The 22,254-nt window shown below is 40.2% G+C and overlaps 1 protein-coding gene across 1 annotated transcript in view; it reads right to left on the reverse strand.

Annotated features, from left to right (window-relative positions):
• Positions 1 to 22,254, reverse strand: part of LOC122794350 (macoilin-like) — a 990,560-nt gene that overhangs the window by 339,798 nt on the left and 628,508 nt on the right. The window contains exon 7 of the mRNA XM_044062667.1: positions 21,586 to 21,744. Coding sequence (XP_043918602.1) covers positions 21,586 to 21,744 — 159 coding nt within the window. The remainder of the gene's footprint in view (positions 1 to 21,585; positions 21,745 to 22,254) is intronic.

Below are 22,254 nucleotides of genomic sequence, written 5' to 3' on the forward strand. Positions count from 1 at the left end.
GTCCCTCACAGTTCCACCCAATAGGATATTCATGGGGGATCTCAACTACCCCTCTATATTTTGGGAATCCTGTACCACCTCTAATGCTCAAACCCAGAGATTCCTAAACGTTGTTAATACCAACATCCTGGAACAGTTAATCCATTCTTCTGCTAGGGGTGCAAACATCCTTGACCTTGTACTCATGAACATGGAAGGCCGACGTTCCTCACCTAATGTAATATCTTTGTTCATCAAACCTGACCATAAGGCAGTATTACTTGAAATAAAAATTAAATTTGGGGATCCAGCGAAACCAAAAACCTTTAGGAACTATTCCAAGGCTAACCTATCTCTACTAAGCACACCTTGGCTAAATTTCAAGCATCCTGAAACTCAGTAAACACCATAGCATATGCTGAGCTATTTAGAAAATCTCTGTACAGCCATATTGATAGCTGCATAGAGTGAGCTCTGGCCACTCATATTAAGAATAAGACAAACTCAAAAGACAATCCACTCTGGTGGAATCTCAGAATGCTTACAGATGATTGCAAGCTGGGGATTATCATCAACTCCCTTGCAGACAATAGCATTTGTCAAGAAGGTCTATCTCTGACTAACAAATGGTCCCAAAGCCATGGTCTTAAACTCAATGCTAAGAAATGCATAATTGTACCATTTAGGAAGTCAACCATACTGGTTAATTAGCATGTTGATAATATGCCCCTAAGAGTCGACCCAGTGGTTAAGGATCTGGGTACACACATAGACAGTGACCTTATCTTCAACCAACATGTGGCCACAGTGGTGAGGAAACCATGTATGTTGTGCAACTTATAAGTAAGGGCATGGCATCTAGGTCCAAAGAGATCATTATCTCACTGTACTCTGCCCTTATCAGACCAATCATAGAGTACAGTGCTCCCTTTGGTATGTACCTGACCAGACATATGTAGCAACTCGAGTGACCTCAGAAGTTCCTTACAAAAGAATCCAAGGGGTAACAAACCTGCCTTATGCAGAGTGCCTTCCAGGCCTTTCCCTCTACTCAGTCACCTATAGATTGCAGAGAGATGATCTATGCCTGGCTTGCAAGGCATCCGCAAACCCTGCACTTTTGGATCTCCTACATATTTGTAAGCAAAAGAGTACCAGAAATACAAAGTCTAGGAATTTTGTCTGTGACTTAAATAAAACATGCTGGAGAGACAGATGTGTCCCAGAGACTGCCTTTTTTATGGAACAGGCTTCCCATCCATGTGAAGCTGGGTCTGTCTATTACCCAGTTTAAATGCAACCTAGACCAGTGGATGGGGACTAGAAATTTTACACTAGGCCTTGCACCCATGTCCCTTATGGATGGAGGTACTTTATAAATGTCTGGCCCTCAATGTCCCGTTGGGATACAAAGACATCATTATTCTTTAGGGAAAGCTTGGCTAGGCTTAGAAAGGCTCCCTGTGTTGTTAGCCTAATAACAATCTATAAATCTATGCATCTAAAAAGGAACAAACAATGATCAGAAAATGAATAAAATGAATTTGAAAATGTAGGAATTATGACATAAATATGCATCTAAGTAGAAAGTAATGGCAATGCAAAATAAATGTGAATGCCCATTTGTATTAGTTATAAAGATGACAGAAGGTCAACTACAGGTGAAAACATAAAAACTGCACCATGCATGTGGACTGCAGAGTATGGAGACTTTATGCTGTTGAATAATAATAAAGTTGGTTAAAGTAAAAAAAAAATGCCAAGTATAGTCAAAAATGAAAAAAGAATGATGTTGAAAAGTTGTGTGTGTTGTAAAACTCTAACATACATCTGAAGTCTGTCACTTACCACCAGAACTATTCCTAACAGCTTGAAGCATGATTTAATACCGCTTACTGAAATTGCTAACCCAACTGCTTCTACCAGTTTTTGTCCCATTGCTACTGTTTATTGAATACATAGAAACATAAGGTATACTTACAGATAAGCAGCATGGCGTCAGACCCTTATACTACTACTACTGCTTTGTATTCTTTAACCAATGACATATACAAAATATGGATAACAGAAAACTCACAGGTATTACTTTTTAACTTAAAAGGCTTTGATACAGTGGATCATTACACATTCCAACAAAAACTAAAAAAGTATGGCTTCTCATATGAAATCACCCAGTGGTTTAAATGTTACCTTTCTAACTGAATATTTGCAGTTTTTTGAAATAACAGTTCATCAGAAAAAATATGCAAGGAAAGCTGTTAAGGGCTTGGCGCCCAAACCTGTCCTTTTAGTCTGCTCAGCTTGAGCTGACTAATGCTTTGGGCTTGTGGAAGATGCCCTGAAGATTTGGAAGCTGGCTGGCTGTGATATCCTACACAGAATATAAGCTATAAAGCTTAGGCTGTTGTAGCAGTGATCATTATGAAGAACATCACCTTATGACACAACAATACAATTGACAGAATTAAATGAGTATAGATGGTCCTAAAGACTACTGTGCCACAAATGATTATGGAAAATAACTGCAATGGCACAAGAGAAAGCATAGGCAAACATAGATTTGCAGTGTGCACTCTATGTAAAACACTGATAACAACACTGTAGCTGTTATCTTTCTATCTATTTGAAACGGTTAATCTGGTCCAGGGACACTTTTCAGTCATGTCTCAGACCAAAGGCTAGGTAAGCTTGCAGTGATTGAATGAAAGCAAAATAACAGAGAAAGTAACAGTGATTTAAGTCTAAAGAAATTCTAATTGAACAATTAAAACCAGAAAATTTAGACAATCAATACAAAACGTTGCATTGAAACAGTGTAGTCACACAACTAGCCCTGCTTAAAATCGTTAAATCAAATTTATTGAATATAAAAGATAAGTGCTTTCGTCTTAAGTCTGTTAAGACTGCATCAGATAAAAATTTATCATAGAGTAACAAAATTTAAAATAAAAGTAAGTCACATTGCCGCCCAAAGAACTTACAGCAACAGTGTAACCTTTAAGTGCAACAAATGTTCTTAACCAATCATAACAGTACATTCAAAATACACACACCAACAATGATACAGGTGTCAATCATATGTCTTAACTGTACAGATTTTCACAGAATGTCCATATTTTTGGCTTATATTTTAGTCTGTTCCTCATAAAATTTGTGTTTGTCTGACAAATTACTAGGATGATATGAGGACTGAAGTCACTAAATAATGACATACATTTGAGTTTCAGACTTCAAATTCTTCAGAAAATGTATATTATAACAAATCATGTTACTCTAGCAACTTTTTAAGCTTATAAGAGTAATATTTAAAATATATTCCTATTTTGGGGCCTTTGTCCCCCCATTTTATCATATCCAGATTTCTTGCACTGAGAGGTTGAAAGGTATGGTGTCAATCTTTCTCTTTACAAACAAAAATTCATCTGAAGTAGGCCTTCAATTTTAATAAACAGTTGATAGTGATAATCTCATTTAACCCAGGGGAATTATTAGAATTTAAGTGTAGCTGCCATGCTAGCTCCTTCTTTTCTATCATTAACCCCCATGGGCTACCCCTTGGGTTTACTGTCAGCTGTTCAACAACCAGAAATTTAAAATGATGTTCAATGTTAGACAAATTGTGTTTAGATAGTGCATTAGTTTTACTTTGGTTTCTAATTTCATGCAAATGTTCATACACTCTCTCCTTTAGCATTTGTTCATTTTTTCTGATGTAAAAGCTAGTGCAGGATTGACACAATGCAATGTACACAACCTCTTTTGAAGTACACTTGTATTTCTCCCCAATAGTAACATTCTGTCCATTAACCATAACCGCTTCCCTACAAACATATATTTACAGTAGTTGCATTTTCCACATGTGCGCATACTCTTTTTTCGCACTTCAAAATCACACCTAGTCATGGATTCAAAGAAACATTTGAAGCTAAGCCCCTTTCTAAAAACAAGTAAGGGGGTGATCTCCCAGTTTTTTGTTTCCAAGTTCTCATTCAACACCCCCCAGTTTTTGGTCAAAATCAGTTTAAGTGCATCACTATTACTAGAATATGTTGTGACATAACTGCACCTGTAATTCTTACTAGGGAAACCCTGTGCACCCACAGGCAAAGTGAATCCTTATTAACATCCTCCATATTTACAACACTTGCATGTCCCCAAATGTGGGTAAAATAATTTACCCTTCTTTTATTTATTTATTACCTCATCTAAGGAGTTTTCAATGAATGTTTCTGGGTACCCTCTCCTTAGAAACATTCCCTTAATCATTTGACATTCTTCTTCCATAGCTGTAACCATTCTTGCAGCACAGACAAATTGTCCTTCTACCACCTCTTTCTTTTGTGTGATGTGAAAGCTGCTGTAATGCAGAAAAGAGATGGAATAAGTGGGTTTTCTAAATATTCTCAAAATAAATCTCTTACTCTCATAATCCTTAACCAACTTAACATCCAAGTATGAGATGTAATCTTACTCTGTTTCATAAGTGAATCCTATTAAGTGCATTGTTCTATTAAGGTATTCAAGAAAACCAGGTATTTGGTTCACATCTGCTTTCCGTACAATAAAAATGTCATCCAGGTACCTTGTGTAAAGGTGCCAGGAATCCTTGTATGGGCTGACTAATGTTTTGGACTCGTGGAAAATGACTTGAAGCTTTGGAAGCTGGCTGGTTGTTATATCCTATGCAGGATATAAGCCATAAAGCTTAGGCTGCTAAAGCAGTGGTCATTATGAAGAACAACTTATGACACAACATACAATTAACAGAATTAAATTGGTGTAGATGGTCCTAAAGACCATTATGCCATAAAAGATTATGGAAAAAATAACTGTACAATGGCACAACAGAAAGCAAAGGCAAATACAGATTTGTACTGTGCATTGTATGTAAAACACTATTTTTCTCTCTATTTGAAACTGTTAATCATGTAGGTGGCAATGAATTTCATTGATGTCTGTGGCATATAGACTACTCAGAGGTGATCTGTGCCTTGCATACGGAGCAATGTGAGACTGTGTCACCCTGCTTGATTGCATATGCTGCGTATCTCTAGGAGGCATAGTAGATAGATAATTCACTGTAAGGACATTAAGCTCATATGTGGCATTAGTACTACATGCTTGTGGAAGAGATTTGTCTAACAGACTTAAACACACTCTTGAAACATCACCCTGCCGAATGGCACACAGAGCACCTCAGCACACCTCAGCACATGCCCTGTCTATGATTGGCTGGACGACCATCATCCTCAACACAGGGAGTCTGCCTGTGTCCCTCTTGGACTGGGGCAATATGTGCCGATCCTGTAAATATGGATATAAAGATGTCTGTGATTGTTAGGGTGGTATGGCCATTATGCTAGTGAAGTTCAAATGTCCTGTTGTTCCATAACATGATGTAAAATGCTCTAACTGACTCACACACAAGCATGACTACATTGAGGCTAGCACCACTTCCAATCTCTGTGTACAGGACAAGAACTTGCCAAGGCACACACATAGTGCAAGTTGACTGTATGTAGATGAGAACACTTACCTATGGAGTGAGATTAGAGCCCATACCTATCTAGTCTTACACACTACAACTCACAGTACTTATCACATGAACCACAGCTTCAGTCTGTTACTACACTCTTAGCTGGTAGTCTTAAGGTGGATGACATCATCAGGCCTTGTAGAAGAAGACAGTTTGGAAGCCAGCAACAAGTTACAGGGCCAAAAAGTGCATACCCATTGCAGGAGGATAGCCCATGAGGGCATGTCAGTTGTTTTGCAGGGTGATACACAGACATGCGTACTAAGTAGCCTGGAGTGAGATTAGAATCTTTACCTATCTATTCTTATACACTATAGATCACAGTACGTATCGCAAATGCCACAGGTTAAGTCTGTTGTATATGCGATTACAGGCGCATTACACAAACTAGGCTTGTGTTGAACAGCATCCGTGACCTGCAGAGTGATATTGCTTCCTACTGTTATCTGCATCTAGTATCCTAGCAGTGAGATAACTGTTATTATCTTAGCTATGTGTGTACATTTGCCAGTATGGCCATATGATAGGCAAACCTGTGGGCAGAACAATGTGCCCTGCCCATGCATGCATAGACAGCATTATACATTACACCACCTGCTCACCTGTGTCTGTCTGTGTGGTGAAAATCCAGCAGGCACAGGTGTCTATAGGTAAATGGATTATCTACTGTTGCGTCCTTAGTTTGGATCCTTTGAGCAACAGTATGTATGTGTACAGATTTATTCACCATTGGTAGGGTATGTAGGACAATAGAGACATCCACACACATATTTATGTATATAACAGGGATGTATACATAAATGTATGTGTGTGTGTGTGTGTGTGTGTGTGTGTGTGTGCGCGCATATGTGTGTGTATGTATATGTGTTACGTAGATATATAGGGAGAGTCTATGTATCATTTTAATATATATAGCAATATATATATCGGTATATATCTATCTGACACTTCACAGAGATAGATACAGCAAGTATGTGAGAAAGATAGATAGTGACAGACAGATCTGTATATGTCTGTATGTATAGACATCTCTATACATAACAAGTCAATGTTCTGTAGTCCTATCTCAACTTCATTCTTACACATGGGTTTGGAGCCGATCCTCGACTTCGACTCGGCCGATTACAAAGCTCAAAGTCTCTTGGTTGGCTAGTGGCAAGGTAGGTATCCTGTAGTGCACTAGTAAGAATCCTCAGATCTTGTTTGCTGTGTCTATGAGTTCAGAAGTGCTCCTTGCTTGGCCATGGTTAAGTTGCATATTTTTCATTATTATTACAGTCTAACTGTCTTTTCTGCTTATAAGATAGCTTAGTTTACATAGTCTTAGTGATAGTTTTTCATAGGTAGTATATAGTAGTGTGTCTTGATAATTTTTCCTTAGTTATTTCTGAGAACATGTTGGCTGTTCTAGGCCAGGTGTGTTTTCTGAGTGGTATCCTTTCTGTGTGCTGTTTTTGACATAGTTCCTATTAGCGTAGGTCAGCATTTGTGTTAGGACCTTGTCTTTTCTAATTTTCAATAGAATAGTATATTGCATGCAGTGTTCTTTACTATTATTGGCTAGTTTTTGCCTGCTGTTTAAAATTTACAATTTGTGGTATTTGCTGACTTAGCTTCTTTCCTGTTTCCTGCAGCTAGGTCCATTTTAGTTAGAGGACCTTGTCCTCTATTTAACTTTCTGGTGTTTTTTCCTCAACAGGGCTAGGCCCATTTAAGTTAAAGGACCTAGTCATCTGTTGTTTGTTCGTCTGTGTATGAGTGATCTTAGCGGGGCTAGGCCCATTTAAGTTAGAGGACCTAGTCCTCGGTTGTGTTTGGTGTGTAGTTTTTTTCTTAATGGGTGAGGCCCGTTTATGTTAGAGGACCTTGTCCTCTCTTCTGTCTTTATAAATCTTTTACCTTGTACTAGACATGTCGAAGGAGTGTAAAGATCATAAACCTTTGGGTTTTAAAAAGTGCCTCAAGTACTCCCAAATAATGTCAATTACTGATGGCCATAGTAATTGCATTTACTGCCTCGAAGCCATTCACTTACAGGAAACTTGTTCTTTCTGTCACTCCTTCAGCTCCAGAGTTCTCCAAGAGAGGAAGAACAAATTAATACTGAAAGGACTCCTTAAGCCTTCCTTCAAGGAGGATTTAGCCAGTTCTTCATCATCCTCCAAGTCTCACTCCTCAAAGAAAGAGAAGGACAAGTTGGCAAAGAGACATTCTCCTGCATCGACTACTTTGTCTGGACCTCCTCAGAAAACTTTAAAATTGGATAAGCCTTTCACCTCTTTGGCTCCACTGTCCTCGGAGCTGGTCGAGGTTATCGATGTTGACACTGCAGTGTTGGCCCCGAGCCTTTTGGAGCCGACGACTGAGAAACTGCATCAGAGCCAGTCTACACAGCTATTGCCGGTCTCCCCAGCTTTACAATATCCCATTTTACAGAGATCTAAGTCACCTACCCTGTCATCCTGATCCTCCAAGAACCTTTCAGAAGAGGATGTAGAGAGAGTGGTGCTTAGACTTTTGAAGTAATCTACTTTACCAAAATTGTTGCTGGCTCTGACCCAGTCGGTTTCGGAGCCATCTAAGGCCATTCTCCCTGTTACTGTTACTCCTCTGAGCCGTGTTGGTCCTTCAGAGCCGGAGATTTCGGTGACACTTGTGGCAGTTCCAGCACCCCTTGTAGCTGTCTCAGAGCCGAGTTCTGCTTTGGCACCTTCGGTGCCATCCTTGGTGTCTAGGAGCCGAAGTTCACCAGTCGGCCCCAACAGGGATGCTTGGACCTGAGCTTCTTTGGTGCCGAGCCTACCTCTCGGTGCATCGGCTAGGTTGAGCTCGGACCTTACATCCATCTCAGAGCCGATCGCTTTGGAGTCGAGGGCTACCTCCGTTCCTCAGAACCAGGGCTGTCCTTGGAGCTGGAGAAATGTGCATTTGAGATGATGAGGAGCATGCTGTCTCGGTCAGCTCCGCAGAAGGGTGCTGATACTCTTCCCCCTCAAGCACTGACCTCTGCCTCAGCACCATCTCTCTCTCTCAACAGCAAAGACCCACAGCCTCAGGAGCTCCCATTGGGTGGCCCCCAAGTCTTCCCAGACCTCCCCAGAATACCCTTCTGAGGAGCCCCCTTGGAAGAGGACATGCAAGAGGAAGCATGTAGACTCCCCGGATGAGTCCATCACATGAGATACTGACCTCGAGGAGTCAGATGTGTCCCCTAGGTCATCCTCTGATGATATCTCCTTTGTAGATATCTTAGAGATCCTAAAGCAGAGAGGCAGCTGGCCCACTGTCACCCCTTCTGATGAGGAGTCAGTGTACCTAACGGCTTTCGGGTCTCAACCTTCAGCCTCTTGGGAGTCTCCACCTTTTGATGAGCTCCTGGACCTAGTTAGATGAAAGGTGTGTGAAACTCCTGATGCCATGGAACCTGTCCCCAGAAGACCTAACATATTTCTCTCAGCCCCCAAAGAGAAAGAATTCTAGACCAAAGGTGTGCTTGTAGATGCCATGGTGGTGGCGGCAGCCACAAAGAAGGAACTAGCAGAGAGTTCTACATCTGTCCGCCTACCAAAGAAGCAGGCTCGAACGATGGATAGATACAGGAAGCATATCTTCTCTTCAGCAGCTTTTACTCTCAGATCATTGAATTACCTCACGCATTTTACTAGGCTTCAAAGAGATCTCCTAAAGGAGCTTGGAGATACTCTCCAAGGTACATCAACTGAAGTTGTCCCCGAGAAAGTTACTGCTCAGTTGTCCACCTTAAACTCCATTGTTAACTTCTCCATGAGGCTGATCTCCTATGCAGTTGATGGAGCAAGCATGGCAGTGGGTTCAGGAGATTCCCTTGGGAAACAGTCCTGGATACGCTTATATAATTTTGCGGAGCTCTTCAAATCTACCTTTACCAATGTCCCTTCGATGGTTCCTCTTTGCTTGGACCAAAGGTAAAAGATACACTCACCAGGTGTGAACAGGAAGGGAAAACTCACTCTGCCATGGGAGTACGTTTTACCATCCCTTCTAGACCATACCCCAAAGGTCAGAAAGGTGGGCAAATGTGGTTCAAGAAATCACAGAGATTTGTCCTGGATGCACAGGGTGATTCCTCCTTCAGAGGCAGGGGAGGAGGAGCTAATGGTAGACATCGTCCCAGAGGCAGGGGGCCCACAAAACCATGGTGGCTGTGATTCCTTTCATGGCCATCCCTATCAGCGCTCCTGATGTGGGGCCCGGCTGCACTTCTCTGGAGCCAGTCAGGGGTTGCTTATCTTTGTATCCAGAAGCTTGGCTCAACATCATCCAAGACAAGTGGGTACAAAAAATAATCACCAGAGGATACTCCATACCCTTCTTTATTCCACTCCACACCCCGAAGAAGATCCCAGATGTTCCACTCAATTACAGGGATCAAGTAACCATAGAAGTTCAAAAGTTGCTTTCAAAGAGAGTCATCTAGACCATCTCCGCAGACCAGATAGGATTCGGAACTTACTCCAGATTCATTTTAGTGCCAATACGAACAGGGGACTGGAAGGCCATTTTAGACTTCAGCAAGCTAAATGAATCAGTAAAGAAGTCCAAGTTCCGAATGGTAACCCTGCAGTCTATACTCCCTCTATTAGGGAAAGACAATTGGATGTGCTCCATAGACCTCCAAGATGCGTACTACCACATCAAAATGGACAGAGCATCAAGGAGTCAGCTACACTTCTGGCTGGGAGCCAGTCATTACCAATTTTGTTCTCTGCCCTTTGGTCTCACCACAGCCCCAGTTTGTTCACCAAATGCATAGCGGTAGTGACAGCTCACTTGAGACGTCGTGGATTCCAAGTGTTTCCGTACCTGGACGACTGGCTCCTGACTGCCACCACCAGGCACCTACTGCTACAAGCCAGGGATTCAACCATCCAGCTCTACACCCAGCTTGAAAATACGATAAATTGGGAAAAGTCTGCCTTGTTGCCCTCTCTATTTGTGACTTTTATAGGTGTATAAATAGACACAGTCGCCATGATCGCTCGTCTTCCGGCGGACAGGATTCAAAATCTCAGACAAAATATTTACAGCTTACTTCCTCAACAAAAAGTCAAGGCCAAAACAGTGCTAAAACTTTTAGGGACCATGGCTTCTACCATAAATCTAGTTCCGCTAGCCGGATTGCATATGCAAATTCTTCAATAGCTACTTTTTTCCAGTGGTCTCTTCAACAACTGCCTCTGTCTCATCATATTCTCTTAACAGAATCTTGCCAAAAGGACCTTTGTTGGTGGATTCAGCCCGGTCAACTAACGACAGGAACTCCCTTCCTTCCTCGCCAACCCGTTGCTACTGTGACCACAGATGCCTCCCAGATAGGGTGGGGAGGGCATTATCTAGGCAGGACTGTCCAAGCCACATGGCAAGATCATGAGGTTCACTTGCATATCAATGTCCTAGAGATGAGAGCAGTGCTTCTAGCGTTGCAAGCACTTCACAACTTTCTTCTTCTAGGGATGATAGCAATCCAGTCGGACAATATGTTGGTGGTGTGGTATCTAAACAAGCAAGGAGGAGCCAGATCTTTCTCCCTTTGTCGAGAGGCTCTTCGTGTTTGGCAGTGGGTGATATCTTCCCAGCGCTTTCTAGTAGCAACGCATATCCCGGGGACAACCAATGTCATAGCTGACAAGTTCAGCAGGGCAATCTTGATGCCACACAAGTGGTCTCTGAATCAGAAATTAGAGGAACATATTTTCCGCAAATGGGGACAGCTTTGCTGCAATCTTTTTGCCAGTCTGGTCAATGCCAAATGCAGCAGCTACTTCTCCCTTATTCCCCCTCCGGGGTAGTCACCGAGAGACAAATGTTCACAGCTGGCCTTCGGGACTTCTTTATGCTTTTCCGCATTTTCCACTCATATTGAAAGTGATCGAGAAAGCAAAGTCCTTGGGAAGCAAAATGATTTTGATCACTCCTTACTGACCCTGTCAGATCTGGTTCCCCTTTCTTTGGCCTCATCTCTTAGATGATCCATGGACTCTGGACCCAGTTCCAGACCTCTTGACACACGTCAGGCTCCCTTCATCTCTGTCTCCACACCCTCAACCTGACAGTGTGGCTGCTCCAATTCCATCCCTAGTCAGGCTTCATGATTTTTCACCTGCAGTGATCCATATCATTACGTCTTCCCACAAACCTTCCACAAGGAAGTTATATGCTAGCAAATGGAGAAGATTTTCTATCTGGGCAAAAGAGAAAAATGTAGATCCTTACACTGCATTCATCCCCTTGGTGTTAGAATTCCTAACCGAACTTTTCCATCAGGGATCAGCTGCTGCTACAATTAATGTTCATCTGGCAGCAATATCAAATTTTCATTTGAGACAACATGAGCCTAATCTGATGGCTCACAGATTATGTAAAACCTTCCTTAAAGGCACTACCTTGCTGAGGCCTCCTTTTCAGGAACCTGTATCTCCTTGGGATCTAAATTTCGTTCTATCCAAACTTACTTCCCCGCCTTTTGAACCCACGCATTCCTGTGAACTGAAGTTTCTGTCTTAGAAGACCATTTTTCTAGTAGCCATTACATTCGCTAGAAGGCTGTCAGAGTTGCAAGCACTTTCAGTCAAACCTCCTTACTTGATTTTTCATAAAGACAGAGTTTCCCTTCGTACTAACCCTTCCTTCATACCTAAAGTTTGCTCTCAGGCTAATTTGAACCAAACTATTGAACTGCCTGTATTTTTTTCCAATCATTCAAACAGTGCAGAATATAAATTTCATCATCTTGATGTTCACAGACAGTTACGGTTCTACCTACACAGAACTAAGGAAATTAAAAAATGAAACCAATTGTTTGTATCCTTTTCTGAAACTACGATGGGTCTGCCAGTCTCTAAAGTAACACTATCTAATTGGATTTCCAACTGCATCTCTTTTGCCTACGCTTCCAATGGAAAGAACCTTCCGTTTTAAATTAAGGCTCATTCCACAAGGTCCATATCCACATCTGCTGCCTTTCAAGCCAGAGTTCCAATTGACAGTATTTGTGCAGCAGCAACTTGGACTATCCCTCATACCTTTATTACTCATTACAAATTGGATTTGACCTCAAGGGGTAGAGCCTCATTTGGTTCCATGGTTCTTATATTCCCGTGAGCCACCCAAGGAAAACTTGCTATGGACGCTGTCCCATATGTAAGAATGAAGGCGAGATAGGACTACACAATATAAAGAAGTTATGTACTTACCATAACATTCCATGTTTGTAGTCCATCTCGCCCTTCAATTTTTATGAACCCACCCACCTACCACTGTCCTCGGAGGATCTGGAGACCGGATAGTATTGCCTTTGGTAGGGTGGAGACCTTTCACCTTTGTTGTTCCTTGGGGATAACCTTTTCTTTCACTCTGATAGTCAGCAGCAAACAAGATCTGGGGATTCTTACTAGAGCACTATGGGATACCTACCTTGCCACGAGCCAACCAAGAGACTTTGTGCTTTGTAATCAGCTGAGTTGGAGCCGAGGATTGGCTCCGAACCAATATGTAAGAATGAAAGGCGAGATGAACTACAAACATGGAACGTTATGGTAAGTACATAACTTCTATTTTTGATGAAGGGGCAACAGAATTGCACTCATTTTAACTAAGTGTATGGGCATGCCCAATGACACTGTCAGTACTTATAAAGTGACTCCAGGCCACACCTACCTGTGCTCCAGTCCGGGATATTATGTGCTACAGACAATGACATCTGTCCCTGTTTCTGCAGTACTGCACGTTACTCATTATGTCCACGGCATTCCCCAGCTGTCTGCTGTACTTAATATGTAACTGAGGTTCATAATGTTACACCACACACAGACTGGCAGACTGTGAAAACACCAACATAATAATACCTCACATGCAAAAGATGTGACTACTTCCAGATTAGAACCATCATCAGCACCATCACCCGTGCTAACGTCCTTAGTCCACTGAGCCACACAGGCTCCCAGACAGAGAAGGGCCATTCATCACACAATCAACAGCATAAATATGTAGAGTAATATTCCTCCTTTACATGTGACATACAGTGTATGATTGAGTTCTATGCTACAGCCCAGAGACTGCCTGGTCTGCTGATATACCATTGCTGTCTTACTGTTAAAGCAGTTATATAGGAACACTGCTGTGTTGGGGATGGGGGTACAGCAGCACATGATCTGCTGAGATAGACAGTAGTCCAGATATCATGTGACCTACTGTTTAACATCTTCCTTGACTGATGTACTGAATATTCCAACCATGAGACCTATTGATTATTAGGGAAAACATACTATTGGACCGGGTATCTACAGTCCCATGTGGATGTTTCTTCTGTCCACATAGTCCACTATATTTCCTTGCATAAATGCAGCAGATCCATACATATGGTACCATAGTATAGTAATCCTTACAAGTAGTGTGTAGGTTAGAGACTTACCTTGCAAATGCAGCAGTTGATAAAACTGTAGTTCAGGGCTGAATCTGTGTGATGCAAGCAGTATACAGCCAATACATGGATAGGTACAGGTTATGTGGGTTGCCTGGCATCAACAATTTTAATATATTTATGTGAGTAGGAGTGAGGTGTCCATCCCTAGGGCCGTAGGTTGTCAGTGAATGTGGTATGCATTGTCTCTTAGCTAAAGCCAGAGTGTACTGGAAACACCTACATCTGCCTACAGGGACATCATCAGGTGGTTCCTCCTCCAAGTTCTCCTGTGACTGTGGCTGTGGTGACCTAGGCACTGGTGGGGGAGTTGTGTATCCCTTTCCTTTGCTGATCCGCTGCAGCTATTTCCACAGGACCATACTGTGTAGCATGGCACATACTGTGAACATATGTGCACATTTGGCTGGAGAGTACTGCAGGGCTCCACCAGATATACCAAGGTAATGAAACTGTGACTTCAGAAGCCTAAACACACACTCTACGATGGTCCTAGTTTGTGTGTGTGCCTCATTATGGCATTCTTCCGTGAGTGTGTGTGCATTTTTAATGGGTGTCATTATCCACGGTTCCAGTGCATAGACGACGTCCCCCAGTAAATGGCCATATGGGATGTCCCCCCAGCAAACATCTGGTACAACTGTGATGCATGCCTGATATGGGAGTTGTGATAACTGCCAGGGCTGCCAGCACACACATTCTTCTCTGTCTAGGCCTATTGTCAGCAGTAGCAGCAGCACTGACTTAAGCATCTAGCACATACAGATGTAGCAGACCTGCAGCAGCCCCTAGCATTCTCTGCATTAAAATTCCCAAGTCTGTACTCCAATGGAGCACAGAATGGGAGAAAAATTAGATTGTAGGGAGTATGCATACTTTATAGGGGTCTATTTTAATCAACCGAAAGCTGATTCCAGTGAATGCAAATCCATCGACACATATACATGGAACTGTGAAATAATCAAACTCACAAAACCGCGAAATTACGGCAAAATTCAAAATGTGGAAGTGTTTTGGGTGGCCTGTCTGAGCTATAGATCTGTAAGGTAAGTGTGCGATAGTTACGGACATTAGGGTTAGGATTAGGGTGCGGGTTAAGGTAAGTGCATAGATAGGTAATGTAATATGGGTAATGTATTTAACATTTAGTGTAGGGTTTGAGGTAGGGGTTTGGTTAGTATATGTGTGTGGTTATTTATTTTGTTTGGGTATAGCTCTGTAGGGCAAGTGTGCGTTAGTTACAGACCTTAGGGTTAGGGAGGGGTTAAGGAGACTGCATAGATAGTGGTGTATGTGGGGTTTAGTGTAGGGTTAGAAGTAGGGTTTTAGTTGGTGTATGTTTGTGGTTTATTTATTTTGTTTGGGTGGGTAGTGTGTTTCGGGCGGTGGGGTTGGCCGAGTATGACAAATCAGTATTTTGAGTTTTGCGGTTTTGTGGGTTTGCTTATTTCGCGGTTCATTGTATATGTGTCGATGGATTTGCATTCACTGGAATCAGCTTTCGGTTAATTAAAGTAGACCCACTTTATAGTGCTTTGCTGTAGGTGCTGACTGTGTGATTGGCTACCTATGATACATTCCACCTGCCTAGTATATCATTAACATCATTTAATGGTCCTAGTTTAAGTTATACAGGGGTCAAAACTAATTAACATGTCAGTGGGTTTTTGATATACTCAACACTGTGGCATGCAGCGCAAATGCACAACCTGTAGGTAAACAAAGCTTAGTACTTAGTGTACACACACTCCCACCAGACTTCCACATTCAGCAAGGCAGTGCACCTCACAAACACGTGGAAAAACACACTCCTTAGCTAAACAAATCTTAGAAGTTAGTGCACACACTCCACCCCTGAAAGGACATGCTCAGCATGGCAGTGCACAGCACAAACCGGCACAGCTAAGCTGAAATAAGTTTAGAAGTAGTTGGACACACCCTCTCCTGATGTCAGCTACCTCCTTTGTAAACACCAACATGGTTCACTGCCTACACAAAGGGGACATGCGGACATGATTGCCCCTTTATTCTATTCAGTAATGCCACCTCATTTGCATAGGGATCCATGCTCACAGCCTGGAAACAACATCCTTCATAGCCCTACCATGTTACCAGCAGCACCAATGCAACATTGTAGATACTCCACACAAGGTCCTGTAATACATTTCTCTCACAGAATATTCATTTTATTTTTTTCCAAATTTATTTATAAAGCATGTTTGCACATTGCAGGGTGCCACACAAACATGCCCAAATTATAAAACAAAAAATTAAATTAATTTAGTTCCTTTCATTTTTCAGACAAACTGGAGGATAGTTTCGCTCATATCTGTATATGGTATGCCATTTCTGTCCATATATCTACATTTTTACAACCCCTTTTGTCAGTCTATAATGCTGCATAGAAAATTTTTTTGTGTACAGTACAGACACTGATGACTCGGGGTCTGAACAACTGCCTGTCTGCTTGCTGGATCACTGTAACTGACTCATTTGCATGACACTGACATGCTTATGAGGGGATTTGCATGCCACGGAACTTGCAGTGTTGGTGCGTGCATGCGCGCCACTCAAAAGTGTTTACTGTATCTAAAAACTGCTTACTTCATTTAAGGTGTGCGGCGCAATGCCTACACAGTAAAAAACACTATGTAGGCTTTATTAAATTCCTCCCTTTGTGTATGCTTTGTCAAAGTTGGTGAACAGCTCTTCCAAAAGTGGCAGTATGAATTTTCTGTCCCACCTGGATTTATCAATATAGACAGCAAATGTCAGTTTATTGAAGTAAAGCTACTAAACTGTGTGCTTAGCTGACAAAACTTAGATGGTGTGTGTTTGTGTACATAGATATGTATATGGAGGGAAGGCTGACAGCAACTTGGCAGAAAGCTATTTTTTCATAAGATTTTTTAGTTGATGCAGTTTCTAGCAAGATTTTTTCAAGTACATTTTGATACTGCATGACAACTCTGAATTTTTATCACAAGAGCTACTCTACCAGGTTAGCAGAGTCTTCTGGCAGGCATGTTTACAGCTGTAAGATGATTGCAAAGGTTTGAGTGGGACAATACACTACAGGCATGTGCACTTACAGAAAGATTACTGGCAAACTAGATTTATTCTATGATAAATCATCTTAAGTGCACTACAGGCAGACTTTAGTAGTAATAATGATATCAGACACATAAAATGGAGCACGTAATACAATAGTCCATGAAAGGCACTGTTTCACTTGTCTTCAAAGTAAGGTTTTAATTCTATAAACCAGGTTTAATTTATTGTGTATCTTTTGCACATCTTAATTTGTATGGTCCATATATGCTGTTTTATGTGTTCACTTACATTCAGAAACATAGAGCATTATGTCTTTGTAAATACTTTAGTTGTTTTGTTGAATATTATAATAATACCTATTTTTAATTACTTGTATAAAATTGTTATGATATTTCTCTTATATGTTAAAACAATAAACCTGTTTTGAAAAAAAGAAACATAGAGCATTAAAATTTAACCACCTGTATAATCACTTAACTTCTTCATTTTGGGTTGTGATGGAAACGAGATACAGAGTTTTAGTGCTGAATACCAAGTGTTTTTTATATTACGTAGAAAAACCTTTCAGCCTCAAATGGAGCCCTAAATAATGGAAATAACGGTGTCTTTGGTGATACTAGAGGCAAGCCTTACAACAGTATCTGCACACTGAGTTAGAGCAGAGTTCTTAAATTAAATTCTTACAGAAAGGTGCTCATAAATGCACTGCAGAGAAGTGGGACCAAAGGCAGGTCCTTGAGATGATGTCCTTCCTAAATGTCTCAGGAACAGATGCGGTATTACTATCATTAACCCAATGGAGTCTACAGAAGAAACAATTTTAGAATCAAATGGCTGAATTGTTGGATAGCAGAGTTTCTATGAGTTTAGATACCATTCACTTTTAACTAAAGGAGTTTAAAGCCTTATTAAGCACCTGTTCAACTGACTGTTATCAGCATCTTTTATTATGTCAACAGTCTGACAAGGGTACAGGGAACACAATGGCTTTTTATTTTCAAAAATTGTGTTGTGAATCAGAGTTACCCATATTGCTTAAGACTGTATGAGTCTAACAGTTTTCCCTAACAGTGTAAATAGTAAACTTATGTTAAACGTGCTGAGAATTATCTCCAACATTTGGGGAGCCATAACGGTATAATGTTTCCACAAGTAGGGAACTATTCATCGATGTAGAGATTGGAAGAATTATGCCATCTAGTTTTACGCTTAAGAATGGACTGGGAAGAGAGCTTGGCTAAGCAATTCACAAAAAAAAAAAAACAATGGGGGGGATATATGTATGTCTCCCAAATATGCAACAAACTCTAGAAGATTTAGGATTTTTGCTTGGAAATGTTTAGCTAGATATTTTTATACCCCAAGCAGATGCCAGATATTTTTTTCCACAGATAGACAGCAAATGTTGGAGGTGTGACAGGGAAGAATGAGTAATTGAGAACATATTTTCTGGGAGTGAAGTGAGTTGGTGAACTTTAAGGATTCCCTGTGGGATTCACTGTCGGAGATGCTGAGTGGGCAGATTGGTGAGATGGGGGAGATGATTCTTCTGAGCTATGACACTGAATCGGACTTGCCTAGACATGGTAAGGCCTTGCTGTGTCTAATTATGGTATCTGTCAAAAAAGCAATTACTAGAAAATGGAAATCAAAATGTAAACCAACTTTACTGGAAGTAGCGAATATAGTAAGAGAAATAAAACAAATGGAACTGAAATCTTTAGAAAAGGGTTGGAGAAAACTACATAAAAAATGGGAATTGTGGGAACAATACATACATGGGGAGGAATTAGTTTTAAAATGAGGTAGGACTTAAATGAACTATGTAATTTTTGACTGAACATAATTGGGGCGATTATAAGTGATGTATAGTGTTTGTAACTGGGAGTGTGTCATTATGGTTTCTGATGTAAAATGCTTGCAACTAGGATTTTGTTGGTGTGGATTGTTTTGATTTAAATAAATGTATGATTGCCTATATCGTAAGTGATAGTTTAATTAAGACGTTTCTTGTTAAAAAAAGGCAGGAATTGAATAATTTATGTAATGTTGCTTGGGTTATATGATATATATCTATATCTATATATATATATCTATATATATATATATATATATATATATATATATATATATATATATATATAAATACACACACATATATATATATATATATATATATATATATATATATATATATAAATAAATACATACATATATATATATTGTGAAGTATAATGTTTGTAAATGTGAACTTGTTAATACAGTTTGATTGCTTTTTATATAAATGCAAATTTGCTTATGTCACAAGTGATAATTCAATAAAGTCGTTAAAAAAAACATTTGGGAGGTGGGATGTCCATCACTGACACAGCATTGATTTTAATGCTGTCCAACAACTATTATCACCTTGTTCATACATTATTTTTCTGTATATGTTTGTTGGTCAAATTTAGTTCAAATGAAAAGGGAAAATAAACTCCACTACTATTTCTCAATAGCGTATAAAACAGCAGTATAAATAAACATAGTCAAGGGGTCGTGCTCCTTGGGAAATCTGTGTGGACTTTCACTCTATGCTTAATAGCTGTAAAAATGTTAGGACACGAGTGGAAGAAAACACTGAGATGCTCCTAAAATGTATAGGGTGGTATTTCTGATTTTACTTATGAAATGGAACAGTTGTGTTTCAACAATTCTAACAGTCCCACTTTTACACTGTCTGTACTGAATGTATGCCATCTATCCAGTGCAACTTGAAGACATCAGTGTAAAATTGTATCAAGAATTAGGTAACATTTAAAATTTCCAGCTTACAGAGATCCAGTTTAGCCTGAAACCTGAATCTCTCGTTCAAACGTTTATGAATGCTTTACTGCATGGCTATGATTTCTCATGCTTTTGCCCAATCTGGATCATCCCAGCAGAGTAGCAGGATTCTAGAAATTAAAGATTCACCGCGTTACAGAGGGGATCTGAATGAATGCATGCCTATAGAAGGAACACATAAACCCAGGTTGCTGTAAAAGAAGAAGGGCTTAGTGGTTACATAATCAACTGTAGTACCCATTTAATACTAGAGATCCATAAACACTGTCTGTAAAAGAAGAAGGGCTAGTGGATAATCACTCATCTTTAGTATCCATCTAGTATATGAAGTGCCGTCTCCCCCAGCATGAGATGCTTTATGATTTACTTTTCAGATCTGCTTCTAAACATGACAACACAGTATTCTGACCCTCTGCATATTATCTCCATGTCGTTTCAGTCAGTTTGGCACCATGGACCAGATGAAGAAAGCCCTGACTGCAAACCAGATGATCCTTGTTCGATTGGTGGCTTAGACCATCCTGAGGAGCTAGGTGGGAGTGGCATTGGGTAGCTTATGTCAGCTCACCCATCCCAGGAGAAAGGGCAAGGGAGTTGAGTGTTCTCAGGCACACCTCTGCAGTTGATCCCTGGTCAGGTCTGGGGACCTGTTGGAGGGCAGGGCTATGGCTGAGTTATACATAGAGGCATAGATGATATGCTACAAAGTCTGTGTATACATCCCCTTGGACAATATGTGTATGTGGAGGGGACAGATTAGGCCTTAAGGAAAACTGACTCCATCAGTAGCAGTATGAAACTGCCCCAGGAAGCTTCAGTTATCAGCCCTAAAAATAGTTCAAGGCAGTCCAAGGGAAGGTAGCCAGCTGTGCTAAACCCGATGAACAAGAACAGGTACTGGGAGAAGCCGACAGTCAGCTGTGGGGAAGCTAACAGCATTCAAAAAAATCACTAATGTTTCAGTGTAAATGGTATAGTATGGTATTTATTCATGAAAGACAGTTAAATGTAAAAAGTATTATGGTACAAGTTTCAAACTATCTGTTCATTAAGGAGAGAAAAGTCTGTTTTATTTTTATTTATTTAATTAATTTTAATATCCCCGTGATACCTCTCAACTGTCCAGAATTTGGCCGATTGTCCAATTTTTGCCACGTATTTTGGTCTGTTTCTCAACATGTTGTGGTTTCCTGGCAAATTACTGAGGATTGCAGTTGCTAAATAATGACATTCATTTAAGTTTCTGACTTCATAATCTTTTAGAAAATACGTAATACTACAAATCCTATTATCCTATCAACTTTCTAAGTTTATAATACTAATATTTAAAATCTGTCTCTATTTCTGGGCCTTTTTCTCCCTGTTATTTTAGGCCTTGTACAGATTTCTTGCACCAAGAGATTGAGAGGTATGATTCCCCTATATGTGTTTAAAAGTGATGCACTATTTATTGTAGGTTTCTTAAGAGATATGTGGCATTTTGGTTACATGTGAAGAATTAAAATAAATAAAAATCTCTACACTTCCCTGATGTTATCTAATGAAATTAGGCAATAATTTGTAAGTATAAGAAACTGACACTTGAAAAGCATACTTAGATTTAAGTTTTGTATTTGAAGGAACTGACACTACTTTTTATAGACTGAAAAAATATAAAAAATTGCTGCTTCTGGTACAACAAATATTTTAATGTACTGTATAACAACTCAGTTTTAATTTGTTAGTTCCTTACTTGTTCTGTAGAAGTTCATTCTCTTGTCGCAGTTGAGACAGTTCTGTGCGCAAATTGCGTTCACAATTTGACTGATAGCAGAGCTGATTTCGAAGATCTTGTTCATTCTGTTTGCTGACCTGCAGGTCAGCTTTCAACTTTTTCATATCTTGTTCAATCCTGAAATAGATTTATAAAGGACAGTTTAGCTTCCCTGAAAAGTGCTTATTAAGAAAGTGCTTATTATCAGTTTAACACTCTTTTATTATATTTATCAGTAAGCTTTGATATTCTTCAGTTATTCCCCAAGAACTTGATTTACCATCAGTGCTAAACTTTAAATGCAAAATCTGGAACCATGGCAAATTATTCCTGAGTTATGACAGAGCTGAAGCTGAAAAATGGTCAGATGATTGAGAAAATATTACCTCATCTGCACTGTACTTGAAACAGATCACAGCATCAAATGTTTATAATGCAGATAGCTCTCTAGTATTATAAGGCAAATCACTCTACCTTGATCTCCAGTGCTGAACACAGAGCTTGTGTTTTTTGGAGGGGAAAGGAGGATTAAGTTCATCATGATATCCCAATAGTTCTGGGCAAGTGATGGCTTAAGTATTTTATCCCAAATCAAGATAAGGTCAAGAAAGTTTTTCACTTCTGATAATGCACATAACTCAAAAATCA

This window comes from Protopterus annectens, chromosome 2.part1 (assembly GCF_019279795.1).
Source record: "Protopterus annectens isolate FY-2018-M chromosome 2.part1, PAN1.0, whole genome shotgun sequence".
NCBI lineage: Eukaryota > Metazoa > Chordata > Ceratodontiformes > Protopteridae > Protopterus > Protopterus annectens.